The sequence below is a fragment of the Sprattus sprattus genome (genome assembly GCF_963457725.1).
Source record: "Sprattus sprattus genome assembly, chromosome: 2".
NCBI lineage: Eukaryota > Metazoa > Chordata > Actinopteri > Clupeiformes > Clupeidae > Sprattus > Sprattus sprattus.
In genome coordinates this window covers 32,133,368-32,153,754 of record NC_137921.1, presented here as the reverse complement: position 1 = coordinate 32,153,754, position 20,387 = coordinate 32,133,368, and the positions used below count along the sequence as shown (strand labels likewise).

Genomic DNA, 20,387 nt, shown 5'->3' with positions numbered 1-20,387 from the left:
AGCTCGGAGATACGCTCTAAAGGGCCAGACGTACCGATTGAATCCTGTTGAAGACATTTTATGAAACCTTTTAATCAAATCCCCTTCCATGCACAACATCCACCCCCTCCACCTACTTCCCATAACCAGCCTGAGCAGCCCCTACCTCCGTTTCAAATCCACTCAAATGTTGAGGCAACACAAACTGATGTATTAGTACTCCTACTGGGGTTCTCAGGCGGCGTCCTGTTGGTGCCAGAGTTGTCTCTGACAGTGTTGAGCAGAAGCTCCGAGCCAGAGGAGAGTTCATGCGATGCACTGCACTCTAAACAGGCTTAGATAAACACCTTGGAGAGATCGGCTTTGGGAAGTGCTCAAATCTCATCAGCCTGATCATTTCTCGATCATTTCAAGGCATTTAGAGAGAGTTTGTTTGCTCACCGTTTGTACTGTGGTGACTGGGGAAAGCATGGCAGCCGAGGAGTGGGTAAACAAAGTGGCAAATTGTGTTTTCGTATCTCGTGTGGAGTTCTATGTGAACACAGTGTGAGCTGTTGGAGGCCAGTGGTTCTTGATGAGTCGAAAGAACAGAGGAGCTGAATCTTAAATCTCTTGTTTTCTGCTCCTTATGAAAGCACTTCTCTGGGTGACACTAGATAACAGGAAGGCGGCTGACTGGCACACAGGACAGCCCCAGCCTGTTACTGTAAGGAAAGGGGCCAGAGAATGCTTTATAAAGCTATGACCTATTTACTGATACCGGAATTGCCCTAATTCCATGATAAATTGTATCATTGATCATTAATTAGAATGTGTTGTTAGGTTCCTTTGGGCTTAATGGGATTCTCTGGTGTTTACGAGGCTGAGTTCATGCCTGGTTTTTGTCACACAGTCAGTCAAAATATGTTTGCAATGGTACCATTACTTTGCTGATTTAGGAAACATTTTATTTAGATGCCATCTCAGATGAAGATTAAAAGAAGAAAAAAGGAACTAGTGCATCACATAACAGTTGGCTAGAAATAATTGTGGCTGGGTATTCCATATGAAATGGACAAAACTTGATGAGGTCCTATTGAATAGGAACAATCATTACGCCCACTGTACGACGCAAAATACCACAGTTGAAAGATCGTGGCCTGGTTGTTCTCATGAATGAACATTTGTGGAAAAAAGTAGCTTCTACTAGAATGGTTTCATGATAGCTTCCTGCAGGGGTATATACATAACCATGTGTTTGCAGACATTTAACAGTCAAATTGTAGTAAGGATGTTTTCCTAGGTTGATGAAAACATTCTGGTACAAATGTTCCTACGCAAAGGGCTTGAAATATTTTTTCAAAGAACAAGGCTACAAAGACGTGTACTACTAATGCATCACAAATGTGGCATAAATGATACATTTACGGAGCACTCTCCTTTGTACATGTAATGCTTTTTTAATGTCTGTGATTGTTATGTATAAGATACAAGTTACGATCGACTGCTTTACATTTGTCAGTCATTTAATATTCTGAGGAAATACATTTGAAATGCATAGGGCATTTTCATTGCCTTGTGAGTACCCAAATGAACAGTGTGTGGTAGATTGGTTAGCCTCAGTCATAGCTCTGATCGAAAACCCTTTGCATGATGAGCTCTGCCACGGCTGTTCAAGCTTATATACTGCAATATAAATGAGTGTTCCTGCGCTAATTATAACACTGTACAACACAGGTAATCACATCAAGGACCAGACTACTCAACAATGTTGCTCTCAACTATCTGTCACCATCTTTCATCTCTCTCTCTCTCTCATTTCTCACTCTGTCATTCTCTGCTCTTCTCTGTCTTCCTTCATCATTTTATTTTGTCTAATGCCCCATTTTGCAGTTACTTGACATCTGGTAGTTATTTTGCTTTAATAATGATTTGTTGAGAACTATTTTCTTTTTGTCCAGCCACTTTTGCATCATCAACACAATCCACATATTTTTGAGTCACACGAATAGCACAGACATACACACAATCACAAGAGAGAGCGAAAGACAGAGAAAGAGAGCGAGAGTGCGAGAGAGAGAGAGAGAGAGAGAGAGAGAGAGAGAGAGAGAGAGAGAGAGAGAGAGAGAGAAAGATTGTGCTATTGACACGGTAATACAAGATCTATGGCCTGTTCTATGACTTTGTATTGTTTGGAAAGCAGATATTGTCCACACGCATAATCTTTTCAACCTCTCTCACTCGGGTTATCAAATGGTCTTTCAGAAACACAGAGCGGTAGCTTGCCACCAATACCAAATATCTGCAATGCTTCAGGTTATCTCATCCCAGGTTCGTATGCAATTATATTCTAGAAGGCCTGTCAAAGAGCTGGAGCAGACAGCAGATAATAAAAATGTGTTTCACTTCCAGGCCAGATATTTCATTTGTTTTTAAAAGGATTACAGTATGCCACACAATTCAAGGTGGACCATTTTTACTGTAGTTTTTGAAACACATTGTTTGTATAAGCATAAATGTTATCCAATAATGTCTTCACATAAGGGGATGTGCCTCACTTAATATTTATTAATTCAGCAGAACCTAACAAAAATCCCTGCGCCTGTTGTTTTAGAGATAATATGTCGACTGATCCCACAGTAGCTGACTCAGAAGGTAGCAATCTATGAAAGTTTGCATACTTGTGGAAGATATTCCCAAAGTAGGAGGCTAGAGTCCTTTCATCTACACTGCTATTTGCTTCTCTGTACAAATTTTACAGACATGCACATTTGGAGTATTTTGTTCCATGTACTCAATTTTACAGACCTGCACATTTGGAGTATTTTGCTCCATGTACTCAATAGACAGCAGACACTGAGAAATCACTCTTAACATTGCACCTGCAGAGCCTGTATCATGGGATTAGCATCAACATTCAACGCTAACCACTGCATTCACAATATTTAATCTCACAGTGTTTATTCAAGCCCCTTATAGAGCAGGGGAAAGTCATTTGGCATAACAGTTTAATTGTATCAACACTGAAATAAAGAAACAAATAAACAAAAAGGCAAGCAATACCACGGAAGGTGAAGGGGGGTGGGTGATGCTTTCTGTTTAGGAGCCTCTGTTTAGTGTGGCGTATCACTAAGGGGGGATCTGTGATGCATTGTGGGTCCCCCGCTGAGCACTTTAACTCTGATCCAGCAGGGTCTGCTCATCAATATGCATGGCTGTGTGTGTGGATCTCGACACTGAAGAATTAGATGTCATGCCGCAAAACACCCCGGCTTTTAAATCTGGTGTAATCACAGGTTAAAAAAAAAAAGAAGAGAAAACCTTGTAGCTAAGATCAGCGCTGTGTTCGCACTGGTAGCGATCTACTTATCTGTGAATTACATGCAGTCTGTTCTCCAGTATGGACGGCGGCACTCAGTGCACACCTCAAGGTTGGACAGTGTTCTGAGGACAAAGACAGGACACAGATGACACAAATTACCCCTAGGTGCATTTCAAAGTAAACTGCAAATGATGTCATATAAAGCTTGGAAAGCGATTTCTTTATTATGTTTCAATTTCTCCATTTTTCCAAGGGATGGAGGGCTTCTGATGTAGATTTGATATGTTAACCTTCCTGATGACCTATCACACAGCTCTTTTGCTTTCCATTGCACACATACTGAGCGAAAATGATAACTTTTTTTTTCTAAACCCGGCCACTCAAACGGGCGTATGGCAGGCATGACTTGACAGACTGTCATCAGGCTTCAGTAATGAGACCTTTTCTTCTCCAACATCTGGTTCGACACGGTTGCAGGCGGCGTTGATTGACAACCTGCACAAGAAATATAGGAAGCGATAGGAGTCCAGAACAAAGCGGAGAAACAGCAGGACATGAGCTGAGAAAAGCTTCAGTGCAGAATATAACCCTGTCATGGAAGCTGTGTTCTCAAGGCCAGGGATGAGAATGGAGGAGATAGACCGGAGCTAGCTGTGATATCTGAGCTGTGATGGTTTGCAGATAGTGTGGAATGATTACATATGGCGGCTGGGGAACTTGGAAAGTTCTGGTAGCTAGAGTTTGTGAGTATGAGTCTCAGTTCTGTTGGTGATCATCGGAATGATCTATAGAGATAAACTATACCACTTACTGAGGGAAATATAAATAATGTGTACTCTCGATTCAACTGGGTTCTAATTGCAAAGCTATCTTAATATTTCTCAAGCACCGGAAAAATGCAAGGTATTATGCAAAGCACATTTTAGGGGAATACATTATGCTTCTCACTTACAGACAATTAGTAGACCATTGCCTTAATGCATTATCTTTTGTCTCCATTCACTGACAAGATCTCTCTGTAGTCCTAAGGAAGACTTCAAGGCTTAAAAGAAGGAGGCCCTTATAATTCTCTAATTGCTTCCTTTGTGTGTGTGTGTGTGTGTGTGTGTGCTTCGGTCTCTAGTGAGTCTGGAATTTGAATGTGTGTGTATGTATGTCTGAAGATGTGTGAATGTGTGTTTCTGTCTATGTAATGTGTGTGTGCGTGTGTGTGTACTCACATTATGCTAAGTGTGAGTCCTTCTTGGCTGCGCCTTTGTGTGCAACTGTTCATCTCTTTCTTTTTCTCTCTCTCTGTCTCTGCCTCTTTCTCTCTCTCTCTCTCTCTCTCTCTCTCTCTCTCTCTCTCTCTCTCTCTCTCTCCTCACTCAGGTGCGGTTGGGGAACAGAGGGAATGCAGAGCTCCCACAATTCCCAAAGGTGGAGTGAGCTAGCGTCCCTGTGCTGCTGCTGAGCCCCCTGAGCGCCCCATCCTCTCTGATGGCTCTATGGGAGTTTGTGACTGTCAGCCTCCACTGCTGGGCTGTGGCCATCGCCAGTCTTTCTGAGGAGAGGCCGGGCGGACCTCTAGACTGGCTTCTCTCAGACAAGGGGCCCTTTCATCATTCCCAGGAGTACACTGAGTTTGTGGAAAGGAACCGCCAAGGCTTCTCCACCCGCTACAAGATATACAGGTCAGGTGGTAGCTGATGTTCAACTCCTGACAAGATTTATCTAAATACTAGAGGAGACTAAAGCAATTTTAAGTGGGTTTGTATTTATGGCTCGTATGTTCTTGTTGACACATGGCCAATAGGAAAGCTCTTAACATAAGATAAGTCACTCACTTAATGCTACTTTAAAAGGGTATACAATTGAAATATTTAGCCGTTTTCTGTTCTATATGATGATGAAAAAATGCTTGTTACTTGAATCCCTGACAGGATGTTTTAGTCGCTAATATTTGTAGCTTCTGTTTCCCCCTCATGGTTGTGTCATAGCAGCAGCCCTTCCCCCCACTACAATATGAGAGATGCAAGGTGTCAAGGCACATACACATAACATAATAATGGAGAATTCTTAGGCGCAGTGTTTTGATAAGTGATCATTTTGTTCCATTACGGCATTTCACATTTTGAAAAATATCTCCAGGTCTTAAAGGAACATTTTGACAAGTCAGATATGGCAATATATGAGGAGGGCAAGAGAACAAATCATTATTTGTCAAACACCCAACATGCAGTTGTGAGTCTGGCAAATGATTGCAATAAGTGAGAATCTGACATAAATCACATTGTTCATATCCATGGTTTCTATTGGATAAACCTCCTCACTGGCGGTCGCTGGCATATATGGATTTGAGAGAGGACATTTTATGGCTTTACAGATTTGCACTGCATTGAAATGCTATTTTTATATATTTATGTAATGCATGTCCCCTCGACCCCACGTTACTGGGGAACATTAGTGCATTAGCATAGCCACCAAGATTAATAGCCTTCTGATCCATCAAAGTTATTAGTGAGGTCTTAATGCACATTACCCTGCGTTATGACAGCTATCTCTTGGGAGGCTTCTGTCAGCAGCTTCCTTGAGCTTGAATCTCAGAAGAATGCAGACACCTGTGATTAGTCATTATCTGAGTGTATGTATGGCATTGATTATGGATACGATTAAAATACGCTTGGAAGTACGTGAACATAGACATATAAAATCTTTCAACAATGACCGACTACCATAATGAGATGAAATGTGTTATGTTGAGAAACTATATGTACAGCACTACAATAAAGAAAGACAAGAGGACAGCACAGATCCCGTGCAGGTTCAGTGGACACCCGCATAAATGGGCCGATAGGAGATCTCAACATAGCGACAACAAGAAATAGGAACATGAAACGAGAAAAGCAAGACAGAGCAAAAGAAAACAAGAGATGCTGCCAAGTGGGGCTTTAATGCCATTAGTGGTCTATTCACTGGGCTCTCTTGGTGGTAGTAAACAGCATGCACATTCGCCCTCAGTATCAGAACACAGCATGTGCGTGTTAAATGTGTGCTCGTCAGTGAGGCTTGTAACTGGTGTACATTCCACAGAGGCAAATCATTATGTCATGGATCCATGCTGATGAATTCAGGCCATGCACCTCTTCAAATTGTCCACAGTGGACTTTTCACAGTAATGATTTTTTTTTCTCTCTTGGTGTCAAATAGACATCTTATCAGCAAACAATCTGCCTCCATAATTATGCTGATCTCCTTTTGTTGATGTTTTTTTTTGTTTGATTTCTGCAACAAGTGACGCTAAGGCGACATAATAATTGCCTCACAGGTTTGTCCCTCAGGCAAGTCTCAAGCTGTGTCAATGACAAGCGCATACCTAATCCCTCCATGCCACTGTTAATTCCCCGAAATTGCTGTAACCCCTGAAATACGGCCAGGACGGTGCAATTTTTTGGTCAAATTACACCCACTCCTGTCAGTCCGATCCACCACCAGTAAAAAAATCATTCCAGAGCCAAACAGACCCGGAGAGATTAAAAGTGACAATATTATTTTCGGGACAGGTTCCCCCCTCCTCCTGTGCAGTTTGTGGCTTTGGTGCTCTGCTGAATTCTAATAATCGGTAATGACACAAAGAAGATGAATCATTGTACCAGAAGTGGTCCTTCTAGTTGCAGTGGTGTGTAGCTGCAGTATCTTTGTAATGAAAGTGTACCATCTCACTCCATCTTTCAATTTTCCACCTTTCTCCTTTATTGAATTTGAAAGAATTTTTTAATGAGTTCTTGAAATTTGTCCTGTGTGTGTTTGCATCTGCATGTTTGCGTGTGTGTGTGTGTGTGTGTGTGTGTGTGTGTGTGTGTGTGTGTGTGTGTGTGTGTGTGTGTGTGTGTGTGTGTGTATGTGTGTGTGTGCATGCGTGTTGCTGGCCACACCATGAAGAATATTGGTGACACAGTGGCATTGGTCCCAGTAAACACAAGGATCAGCTCCACAGCACCACCTGCTCAAGCTAACTATTGCCAAGGACAGTTGCCCTAGACACTGGCTCAATAGATAATATCAGGGTTCTTCCCAGGATACATTTTTTAATTTCTTTCTTAGCTTCTTTTTTTCCTTTTGGTCTTTTTCTTGGTCTTTCTTTCTTCTTGTTTTCTTTTTTTCTTTCTTTCAGGTACGGTCTGTCTTTTACATTTGTAGAGAATTCTGTTATAGTTTGCCCACCAAAAATTAGAATGAGACATTCCCTTACCTTTTTGATTTCACAAAAGTCTCTTTCATCCCACAAGTGTCAGATGTAAATTGTTTTATGATGTAAGCTTACTGTGGCTTGTGTGTGGATAGCTGTTCTGGTTCATGAACCAAAAGATGATTTGCAAATAAATAAGTGAATGAATGAGTGAATGAATGGATGAATGAGTGAATGAATGACTGAAAAATGAATTAAATCAAACCAGCTGCTTCTCTAGTCACATGACAAGGCTTTTATAATCCCAGAGAGGGAAGATTTCACAAGCACATTGTGAACATGACACTGAATCATAATGGTCATCATGTTTAATGGCAAAATAAAGCCCTCCACAATCAAACTCACCCAACAGCCACCAAACACAGCTCTCTCCCTGTCACAGAGAAAGCCACTAGGCCTTACCAGGACTTAAGATAAGACAAGGGAGGCTTATCACTCTCAGCAGTGACTGGAGGGGAGAATGACAAAGGGGGATCTGCTCTCTCCGCTACATGGCACCATCAGCGTCTTTGATCTAGGAAGTCCTAACACGGCAGCTGGGCGTGAAAGAGAAGAAAGATATAGCGGGGCCCTGGCCCGGTTTGGAGAAGTCCCTCATTCCTCTGTCATCTGACGAGATTGAGATTGATCATCAGATTTCGTTGTGAGCGCCACCTTTTCCAGGAGTCCCACGGTTACGCCAAAAACGCGAAAGCATTATTTAGATTCCAATGGATTGAGTTCAATGTATTTTCCCAATTTACATCCAATAGCAGCTGAGACCTTTTTGCATAATTTCTCTTAATTGTATCACTTTGCCTCCTCCCCCCAGCGGACTGTTGAACTCCAGATGGAATTAAGGGGGCTTTTTTTCCCCTGGAATGAATCAATCAAACATCTGGGTCGAGAGGCCTCCCTCATTACTCCTGATTTAATGTGATATATATCCTTTCAAAAGGCCAACCTAATGCCATCCATCACCACTGCAGAAGGTTGCCCAACCTACTTTGATTACTCGAGACAAGCTTCTATTTCAGTGCGCAGTGTATCATTTGGGATAGTGGTTAAGATTTCAGTGCCTGAACATCTGAGTGGTAAATAGTTTTGCACCTGTGACTCTCTGTCACTGTGTTTGTGTGTGTGTGTGTTTGTATTTGTATGTGCCTGTGTGTGTATGTGTAAGTGTAGGTGGAAGGGAGACAGAAAGAAGGATTGTTGTGTGTTGAGACTAAATAGAGGTGCACAGAGACAAATGTAGAGAATAAATGCAGACCTCACACAGACACATTGTCCTAATCTGTAGTGGCTTATTAAAACAGAACAAACACATATTTATTCCAATAATTTTTCTATGTCCATCCTCCAGGAAAATTGTTTGCTCTTTGCCAAAGGCACAGCAAATTGCCATCATTTCACAGAAACATTAGCACAGCATGAAGGGGTTTTACAGCACTTCGTTTGCTGCTGTCTTGGTGGAAAAAGCAGGGGGATATTGGGCCGACTTGTGTGGGTTTTCTTGACATTGCATATTTTGGCTGTGATGTGTTTATTAGAGGGAGCACCTGTCAGAGGCTTACTTTGAGTCATTCTTCATCCTCTGAAATGGTTACCTGGTCTCAGAAGGTAGTTAAAGCTAATGATATGGTGAGGTGGTGCGTGTGTTACCCCCTAAAGACCCTGGCTCTCCGCTGCCTGCTGCTGCAGACGCGGGTGCATTAATAGAAACAGATCATTAGTGACGGCCTTGTTTACTGCTGTACTGTACCCCCCACCCTTCCAAAAAAAGCCCACTCAATAAACTCTCCTCTTCTGTCTCACAGAGAGTTCGGGCGCTGGAAAGTTAACAACTTGGCGGTAGAGCGCAGAGACTTCCTGGACTCTCCTCTACCCCTCACACCAGAGTTCATGCGGAACATTCGGCTCCTGGGGCGCAGACCAACCACCCAGCTAATTACGGACAATCTTATTAAGAAGTATGGAACTCACTTCCTCCTGTCGGCTACGCTTGGAGGTAAGCAGCCCGTTTATGCACACACTCACTCATGCACTGCATTTAAAGGAAAGCAGAATTTAAATGAGTGTACTTATGATCAGCTTGAAAAAAAAAGCAGAAACAGTACTTATGAGTATTTACATATAAAACACATAATTTTATCCTTCAAATGAGGTTGGTAATATAGAGAAATACTGTTTGTGCTACAGAAATGATTTTAGGCTAAAGTTAATGTATTACATTCAATATTTTCAATATTTCAATATTTCATTTCAATATTTTCAATTAGTTTCTGCCTCAGCTAAGCCCTGCTTGTTTCCTTGTTTTTAGAGCACAGATTTTGTTTACAGCATTGTTCGAAGCTGGAGCCTGCATGGTCTCTGTTCGAAAAGGGGATGGGATTATTTCAGGAACAAAGCCTGGATCATGTCTGGCATGGCGACAGAATGGGCTGCCTTTCCAAAAGCCACACTTGTCCATTACTTGACACGGCTTGCCGTCCCTGAAAGGTCACGCTTAGATAATGTGAAAGTCCACCCAACTTATTCAACCTTTGCCCCGCTCTGGCCTCCATCCAGTATTTTGCAGTATGAGACCATGAAAGCAAAGAGCCAGTGGGCCTGGACTGGGGCCAGCTGTAGACCGTGTGTCTGAAGTTGATTGTCTATCCGCGTCGAGCAGAACATATGGACCTCATGAAATAAATAATTGTACCATAAAGGGTGTAGGCCATGGCTGCCTCCTGGCTATTGGTGAAGGTGGCATGGCAGAAAATGGCATGTTACATGAAAACAAAAACAGAGCCAAACCTCCCAGGTCTTAGCCTCTGAAACATACCCTTCTGCTCAGTAGGACGACTACTCCCACACTGCTCTATATTATTGATACAGATGAATAAACATACGTTGGATATTAGTTCTGTTGCTGTATAAACTAAAAGAAATGAGTTCCAAACCCTGTAGGTGGTGTACTGATAGATGCCATACATTACCACTAACCCCCTGCATTGATCTACATATCTGAAAACAATAAGGGTATACATAGGAAGCTATGCCTACTGTATACTACGGGCCTAACTGTGTTGCCAAAAATGAGTTCTAGTGATCCAGAACTTCATGCTGTGGGCCACCACTTGATTCACCTTGCCCTAATTTGGAAGGCACAGTTATGCAGCACACTGGTACAAGCTGAAGTCATAGGCAATGCACTACAGTGCTTGAGCACTGCTCTTTTTTCTGCTTCCATGAAATGACATACACTAGCAGAGTTTCAGCCTTTTCTTTTTTTTCCCCCGCTGTCTGGGTTCGCAGGAGAGGAGGCTTTAACAATATTCGTGGACAAGAGGAAGCTGAGCAAGAAAGCAGAGCTGAGCGACTACACCAGCAATGGCACGGCCGTCACTCTGGAGACTCTCCACCAGCTGGCTGCCTCCTACTTCATCGACAGAGAGAGCACGCTGCGCAAGCTGCACCACATTCAGATCGCCTCCACTGCCATCAAGGTACGCAATGCGTGTAAAAAAGTAGTGGAAATGAATAGCTAGCCAACCTTAATCACATTTAATTCTGTCAAGGCAACTGAACTAACGCTGGGCATGAAATACAAGAGTTTGGGCTGACGTGTTAAACTTTAGCCATATGTTGTGTTTTTGTCAATACTCATAGTCCTTTCAGATAAGTGGTATGAGTTTGCGAGGCAGCCACAATATTATTGTGGGGTACACAATGTGGTCAGAGAAAATGCACTATGATACGTTAATGAAATGTATTTTCAAATATGTACCCATGGATGGCCAGTACATTGCAGACAAAAGCTCTGATTGCTCCCACTCTCTTGATTTTGATTCACCATTTAATTGCACAGAAGCACTTACAGGCACACACACATCCACACACAGTGTAATACACATCCATTAATAGTAAATTAACATTATGCTCAAAGCTTGTAGACCTGCTAATAGAATAATGCAAATTCAAAGGTTTTCACAGTAGAGGCAGATGAATTGCACATTTCCTTAATGGAATTTCACATATTCCTTTGAATTCTTCCTTCACCATATGAGGACAAACCCTAAGTGGTGTTTTTTATGACGGCACTGATAAATGTACTTGTATGGAGCGGATTTCATGCCACCTTGACATGCAAACACGACTTTGGGATGAAAGCCTATTGTTATGTAGTGCACAACACGCAGGAAATGCAGTGCACAAAAGGCATGGCTTCACACTGTGTGACGAGAAGAGAACGTGCCACAATGAAAAGTAAAATCATTTCATTGTTTTGCATCTTGTTCAACTACCAGAAAAACAATTAGAGGGGATTACATTATACACAAACTTAATTGTGAAATGAAGGTGCTGGATGTGTGTGTGTATGTTTTGGGGGGGGGGGGGGGGGGTGCCCCCACTCTCAGAAAATCAACAACACGCTAAATCAAAAACAGAGAAAGAAGTACTGTGCAGATAGATAATTTTCCATGTATGTGTGTGTGTGTTGAGGTGTGTGTGTGGGGGGGGGAGGGGGGCGGGACGTTAAAAAACATGAGTGCAAGCTTCTACCCTTCAAAGCTTCAGTGTCAGTGTCACTGGAATGAATCTAAGTCTGTTGTATTCTTTTTGGATAAAATTGATTATAAAGCACAATTTCTTTGTAAGACGATCTGAAGTAGATGCTAAAAAGCCTGCCGTCTTCCTGGTCCTTTGAAGCCTCCAGCTTCAGCTGACAGTCTGTGTGGTAGCTCGGTTAGGAGACTTCAAACTGTGCTAACTGAAGGCTGTTGCTTGAATAGCCTTTAGGGTATTGGTGATGCAAGAAATATGGCTTCAACAGTAAATCTAGCAGTAGTAAATCATGTATGTGTGTGGTCGTATAATCTGGAATGCTGAACAGTGTGCATTAAAACACTGTAATGGTAGATTACAGCGGCACAAAACATTTGAGCAAAGTGCATGAGGCATAGGCATAGGGAGAGGGCGGCCAGGTTCTGTCACTCGTTCATGGACCTCACAAGTCAGGACCGCTGGAGATATGTCCACTTACCTGCAGAGGCTGATCTAACTACCATCTAACTGGTCCTGACCTGGAGAAACACTACAGGTTGTAGCAGAAGCACTGGCCTTTTCGGCTACTGGTTCCTTCCAGCCTTCTCTGGCTTCCATGGTCGAGGTATCCCAGTTGGCTTTAGGCTCAGCGAACATGTAGTCACAACCTCCCTTGTTTTTCCATCACGCTGATACCCAGCACGTAACAGAGTAATGTTTTAGATGCCCATGGGTTCCCGGGGTGTTAGGTACATTAGACTGTCCACACATTTCATTGGACGTGCCCATGGTCCATGGGCATATCTACATGAATCGCTAAGGGTTTCATGCCCTCAAGTTCAAGTGATCTGTGATGCAAATTGTGGGATTCCTCATGTGTTTGCTAATTATCCTGGCTCTACCGATGACTCTTTCATTTTGGCAAATTCAGTTGTTCCAGCAGCCTTCAGGGCATTACACATTTGGCTGGGTGGCTGTTAGGAAACAATGGCTGTCCGTTACACACCTGGCTTTTCACGCCATACATTATGCCAATGCTGTTGTCAAGCGCCAGGTCTGTGATTGAGGGAACATTTGGCCAGTTAAAAGAGCGTTTCAGATGCTTGAATACGCCTATCCTCACTGTGTGATTACTGCTGTGCAAAGCCTGTTTATTGTGCTTGTTGCTCTACGACATAACGGCCCATTAACCTTTAATAAGGTATAGAAAAAAATAGTTCATTCAGTGAAGTTATTGTGTAAAAACATATTCCAAAAATAAATTCTATTGAAGAATAAATGCTTCTTTATTGCTTCTCTTACTCTATCCTCCAGAAGACTGCATAATGTTCTCTTACTTTGTTGTGTGCTGTCCTCATTTGCGCTGGTTCTTTGTTCCTTTTCTTCGCCCATTCTTTGAGAACGTGGTTTCCTCTGTTGCACAACTGTTCTGGAGGTTAGACATTTTTATTACCACTAAGAGGGCACTTCTCAGGTAGTGCAGCAGTGTTTGTCTGAGGCTCGGCCGAGGTTATTCTTTTGTGGAGGCTTTCATGTGCGACGGCTCTTTTTTGAGTGGCAGGAGCAGGCACCGAGGCAAAGAGGTTCAGCTCTATCAGCCGAGGAGAGTGATTTGGAGGGGGGGAAGACGGGCAAAGGATTCTTCAACACATGCATCATTTCCACGGGGCGTTGACCCACACTCGCGGGACAGACAGGACTAAGCGCTCTGCCGTGTGGGTTTCAAATGGAATGGGGTCGCAGTGAGGGGAGGGCGGGAGGGGGGAGATAGGAGGAAGGACACTGAGGCGATACTCTCCTACAGGGGTCTGTGGAGGGGGAAATTTAGCAACTCATTTTGGGGAGGAAAAGCCTGTTAGCGTGCTGGTGTGCTGGGACTAGGCTGTGGAAAATCAGAGCCTGCTAAGAGTCCGTGCCGTGTTGCTGGTAGCTCGGCTATGCTTAGGTTGTTTATCTAACGCATAATAGCTCAAGCTGTGTCTGAGCGGCAGGGATGATTCTTGTTTTGATTTGACAATTTCCAGACTAAATCATTGATAGCGGCAAACATTCAGGCTCACAACTACCACCCACTGAAATGTGTTGTGACAGTGTTAGTGGCAGGAAAGAAAGTGTGATGAAAACTTCTTAACAGCTTGTTCCCATCTCCACAATGTGTACCTTTGTTCATGTTTGTTGTACCTTTCTGTGCCAAATTACATCTTCACCCAGCAAATGACAATAGCTTATTTCATCCCCTGAGTGAATATGAATGAACGGGAGAAGCATTACTTTTTTATGTCAGTGCTGTTTGTATGGGGTGACAGTACAGAAGCCAGCAAAGGCAGTTTGTCACATGATTGTAGGAGAGCCATAATCTGCCATTTGTCCGTATGGATTTGTCAATCTAAGGATAAACAGATGTTTTTTTTTTTTTTTTACAAAGTAATGTAAAGCTGATCTCCACTTGTTCCTCAGTCATCTTCCTGTTGCCATATGGCCCATCACATGGCATATTTGATAAGGATGCTTATAGATTTTAGAATGCAAATGTTGGAGGGGGCACTGCTCTGCAATGTCAGCTTTTCATAGTCGGGTTGGTACAGTCCAGAGGGTTAGCGCTTCACTCAAAGTGTGCCAACTGTCTCAGGTGTGCAATTGTCTTTGAGGCTTTGTATGTCGCCGTCTCACCCTCAGGCAACCCCCAATCAGTCAGTTGAGTGCCTACGATGGCTGGATGTCAAACAGCAGAAAAATTGCTTTCCCTTGGCTTTCTCATGCATCACAAGGATTAATTTGCAAACTGTGTAGTGTGAAGTTAATTAACAACTAAGCATTTTCACATCTGCTTGAGGAGTTGAGTATGCGTGAGTGTAGTTTTTTGCGTGTGTTTGCGTGTGTGCTTTGAAGGTAGCATGTGAAAGCAATGAGTATTGCTTTGAACCAGGGCTATAATGGATTTGCTTTGCCGTCACTAGGAGCTAGATCATATAGCGATGCTTTAAAGTTCCGTAGGTTCTTAAGTACGGTCATTGCAGGGTTAATATCATGTTCTTCATAGCATGTTTCCCAAAGGAGAGCACATTTCTTGAACCTGATAGTGGATTGTTCCAGCACTGCATACACGTTCACCTTGTCCAGTAAAGGTCAAATATAGATGTTCCAACAAATCTTGGTCTCAAGTCTCCCAGTGTATGCACAGACCCACAATGGGATGGGGGAAAAGTAACGTGTGCAGGGATGTGTGTCCTCTTTCCTATTACTGCACTGTTGGATGGACAGGTGATGGACCGGCAGCAGTCAATGCTGTCTCGTCTTATCTGCCCCCGCTGATAAAAAAATGTGTTCTGACAGACCGAATCTGAGAATATCTCTAAACTGATGAAGGTGTTCCAGCAGGCACGAGAAAATGGAGAATGGCAATCAATTAAACGCGTTCTACCATCCTGCGGAGGAAAGACACAGTGTCTCGTGTTTCAGATGCATGGGCAAAGGGTGGGTGGGGGGGGGGGGGGGATGGGGAGTCTCACTGAAATGGTTTTCAGGAAAGGTCAATAGAGATGTTTCCGTCAATATGGCACTGAAGAAATCTGGCCATTATTAAATTCCAAAGCGTCAGCTGCAGTGTGTCTGAGAGTGCAATGAAGAGCAGCAGAAGCGTCTCTCTTCTCTCACTGGGTATAATAGAATTTCTCTAACAAGGAATCTAATCAATTAAGTGGCTGTGGTGGGAGGAACAAAGATAAAATACATTTAAACGCACAGCGCATGAAGATCTCCACTTACCTCCAGTAGTGTAGCCGTGATTCAGAGACTATTCAGACATCTTGGTGATTAACTGTAGAGGAACTGCTCTGCTACACTGTGCAACTAGACAAAAGAGTGACTCAAAGAGAGAGAGAGAGAGAGAGAAAGACATGGTTCTGTTTGGATAAAGGGAGTGTGTTTGTGTAGGAAGAACTTAAAGAGAAAGGAAGAGGCGTAATACAGTAGGAAGAACTCAGTAGATAGAACTCTGACAGAATGAAAGAGTGGGAAGAAAAGTAGGAAAATCCTTCAGAGTGATGACAAGGAAGGGGAACTCCACATATATCCCATGTATCCACACACTGAAACTACACTATGTTTCAAGTATTGCATATATTTGGAGTGTTAGAGCTGCTTTATGAAAGCTGTCATAATAAATTAATCTGTTTTAAAAATGAATGGTTTGATGCACACAAATCTGTTTGCAATGCCCCTGTCTTTCGTCTTTTGAATATATTTGAAAAAAATCAACGCATGGTCTGTCTGTTGTTGCCTAGGTAACTGAGACCAGAACCGGTCCTCTTGGCTGCAGTAACTATGACAACCTTGATTCAGTGAGCTCTGTGTTGGTTCAAAGTCCTGAAAACAAAGTCTACTTACAAGGTATGTTGAATTATTATAATTTTTTTGTTTTCTTCATTGCAAATGTTGGGGAACATTGGTATATCCACAGCAGTATAGTGGCCCAGGCTTGTACCTCCCAGCTGTCAGGCTGTTATAGCACACATGCCGTGGCTGGCGCGTACAGGGTCATGTCCAGCAGATGGTTGCATTCCTGGATAGCCAAGAGTTCTGGCTGTAAGCACAGTGAATGAGAAGAGAGTAGGGAGGAACAATGCCAAATCCAATAAATGGAAATTAACAAAGGCTTCGAAGGATGTAATGTGATGAGATGACGGAGTGTACCCGCGTCCACAATGGCAATACATAACTCTGATAGGTGTGTTAACTACTACTGTTCAGTTAATTGGAAATTAAACTATTGGCCATTTTCCTGATTTGAACACTAATGGGACCTTGTTTTATTTCCGTTCAAATCTCATTTTATAGCTATTTCTACATTCTGCCTGGCATCTGCTGTCACAAAACATAAAAAAACGAGTATCTAAAAGTTCAGACAAGTGATCATTTTGCACAGCTCACAGAGGAGTCTAATGCTTGTAAACCATGCTTTATACAGGACTGCAGGTCATTTTACCAGACTACCTGAGGGATGTATTTGTCCAGGCTGCGCTGAGCTACATCGCCTGCAATGGTGAAGGAGGGTTCGTCTGCAAAGAGAGCGACTGCTGGTGTGAGTGTGATGCAAAGTTCCCAGAGTGCAACTGCCCATACATGGACATCCAAGCTATGGAGGACAGCCTGCAGCGAGTGTCTGAGTCCTGGGCGACCTTGTACAAAGAATTTGAGGACTCAGGTAATGGCAGAATATGAAAGGAGTTGTATGTACCAATTGGACCATTTTCTCATCTAATTGATGTTGTAAATTACATAAACATTGAATATTGAACTTTTAGCGACCTCCAAATGCTTGGCACACTGTCTGCTCTCAGCAAATCAAGGCCTTGACAGGACTGAACCAAAAAAATCAACATAGGTGGTTTACAGTATGCCCAGCAAGATTAATTACCCATAAAATTACTTTATTGCCACTCTAGCATTTCTCATCATCATAGTTACCGTAGTAATGGAATATGAACGAGGGCTTTTAATACAACATTTAGGTATTATTGCCAGTTAAGGTCGCCCTGTGTGACAAAAATATTGCTGAATTGAAATGAGTATAGCTGGCATTGCCATTCAGCTTCTAAAAGAGGAAAGTCGTTGAGTTGTATTTTTTTAGGTTTATGTTGTGAAAGCACTAAAGTCTGCCGCGTGAGAGGTAGACATTTGTTCTTCTGAGAAGGGTATAAAGGCTTTCAGTGTCCTGCTCAGTCAGCAGATGAGAAGCACCAGACCTGAGAAAGCATAAAAATATTTTCTTGGGTTCTTAGGTTTTCTTAGGTAGTATGAAGTATAGCTAAAAAGAAAACGTTCCTCTTTTCAGATGTCTTGTCATGTTTGCTTATTAAATACTAAAAGTGTATGTCTCTGTCTGTTTGGGGAAAAAAAGACGAATTCAAGACATTTTTGACGAGGCTGCCACAGAACTTCTTCCTGAACACGTCAACAATACAGCACTTGTGGTCGCTGGATTCTGGGTTTCAGCGTCGTTACGAGCAGCTGGAGAACACCATGAGAGGCCTCTTCACAAGAGCGCAGAGGGTTGTATACAAGCTCTTCAGCCTGAGCAAAAGGTGTCAAAAGCAGCCGCATATCTCCTTACCACGCGAGAGGTACAGTTAATAAAAACACGTCTCTCCACACTCTCCACACAGTCCCAGAATCTCTGCCTGATCATTAATTCACCCATGAGATAATGGCCATAGTTTGTTCCCCTTGACTTATTCATGAAGTGATTATCAGGCTTTTTGGTGAAGCTCAAATGCAGCAGACCTATCCTTCAGACATTTTCCCCAGCAAGCTGAATGGAGTGTTTATGTCAGATTGCCTTCAAGTAACACAGAGCACTTGAAAGGCCACTCGTTATCCAGCTTGTAGAACTTCACATAAACGAACAGTGTGTTATGTGACTGATTTTAGCTCTTTTTATTTCATGTGTTTATTTATTTATTATTTGCTGCAAAACAGTTAGAGTAAAAAATTGCCAAGGCAAAGAAACACCTCCCAGTCTGTCAGCCTCTGCTCGAAAGATCGATATTTTACTCCTAATTATGTTGGCTTGTGGTTTGGGAGTTTGAGAATAGCAGAAGTGAAAATCAAGGCACACACCACTCTAATAAGATAAACGAGGAGTTGTTGCCGCTGACTCTTCTCCAATTAACATGCAAGTTATGTCTTTGTAATACACGCAGATAACCAAAACATTTATCAAACGTTGTGGCAAATGTAGGATTGCAATCACCTTCCTGCTGGCAAGAACTGAGAATATGTAGTGAGTAAATGAGCAGGCGGTAATAGATGCATGTCCCCTCATTTCCTGCAGGCCACAAGCGTATTGGTTCAACTACTTCCAGTCCCTACTCTACTGCTCCGAGAACAACCAGCTGGGGTACTTCTCTGAGGAGCTCCACACGTGCATCTGTGCCTATGAGCACACCTCCTGCCAGGTGCCAACCCCGTGCTCCATCGGCGAAGGGGGCGCCTGTGCCTCCTGTGCCAGCGACAACCATACCCGCTGCGGGAGCTGCAACACCGGCCACATGCTCAGCCAGGGTGCCTGCCGGCCCATGGTGGCCGACTCCACAGAGAACTACCTTGGCTTCGAGACGGACCTCCAGGACCTGGAGCTGCGCTACCTCCTGCAGAGGTCGGACCGGAGGCTGGAGGTGCACGCCATCTTCATCAGCAACGACATGCGTCTCAACAACTGGTTCGACCCGTCCTGGAGGAAGAGGATGCTGCTGACTCTTAAGAGCAACAAGTACAAGTCCAACATGGTCCACATGCTGTTGGGCATATCCCTGCAGATCTGCCTGACCAAGAACAGCACCCTAGAGCCCTCTCTCACCCTTTACATTAACCCGTTTGGTGGTAGCCACTCAGAGAGCTGGTACATACCTGTAAGTGAGAACAGCTTTCCAGACTGGCAGTCAACAAAGCTAGACTTGCCCCTGGAGTGCTTTAACTGGACCTTAACACTGGGGAACAAGTGGAAGACCTTTTTTGAAACGATCCACATATACCTGCGGAGCCGCGTGAAGGCGGCAGGTGCCGGGGTCAATGACAGCACGTATTACGAGCCACTGGAGATGGTGGACCCGTCCAGAAACCTGGGCTACATGAAGATCAATAGCATACAGGTGTTCGGCTACAGCATGCACTTTGACCCCGAAGCCATTCGTGACCTGATCCTGCAGCTGGACTACCCGTACACTCAGGGCTCTCAGGACTCGGCCCTGCTGCAGCTCCTGGAGATCCGGGACCGGGTGAACCGGCTCTCGCCACCAGGCCAGCAACGCCTGGACCTGTTCTCCTGCCTGCTGCGCCACCGGCTCAAACTGACAGCCAGTGAAGTGGTGCGGATCCATGACTCGCTCCAGGGCTTCAGTGCCCGACTGCCCAACTCTCTGGATTACGAGACAACAAAACTTTGCAGTTAAGAGACAGCACTGGTTCCAGAGGAGTTAAAAAATGAAAGTACCACTGAGAAACATAGAGAACAGAGAGTCAAACTCAAGACAGAATGAAAAATATCTTTTACTGTCGGCTTTAAGAGAAGCCCCGATCACATGTGGCAAGTGAAAATTGTACCCTAGCCAAGAAATAGTACATTTACAAATCAAATTCTGACACACATCATGTCATATTCTTAAATCATCCTGTTGAACAGTAACAACTCATTTATACTATGTACAATTCTGGGGCTTACCTCGTGAGAGGAGCTTTTAAAATGTGCTGTATGTTTGTTTGTAACTTTTATATGCATTCCTTTGCTTCAGTGACAGTGCACTTTCCATGGAGAGATTAAGTAGTGTGAGTATATTTTGTACATATGTTGTTATTAAAACATCATGGAAT

General features: G+C 43.3%; 1 protein-coding gene across 1 annotated transcript; it reads left to right on the top strand.

Annotated features, from left to right (window-relative positions):
• Positions 1 to 4,759: 4,759 nt before the first annotated feature.
• Positions 4,760 to 19,969, top strand: brinp3a.2 (bone morphogenetic protein/retinoic acid inducible neural-specific 3a, tandem duplicate 2; the record flags this gene model as incomplete). Its single annotated transcript, XM_080860462.1, has 7 exons — positions 4,760 to 4,953; positions 9,308 to 9,498; positions 10,791 to 10,981; positions 16,304 to 16,409; positions 16,987 to 17,223; positions 17,920 to 18,142; positions 18,853 to 19,969. The coding sequence occupies 7 exons, from the start codon at positions 4,760 to 4,762 to the stop codon at positions 19,967 to 19,969; spliced, it is 2,259 nt and encodes a 752-aa protein (XP_080716588.1).
• Between the last annotated feature and the right edge of the window lie 418 nt (positions 19,970 to 20,387).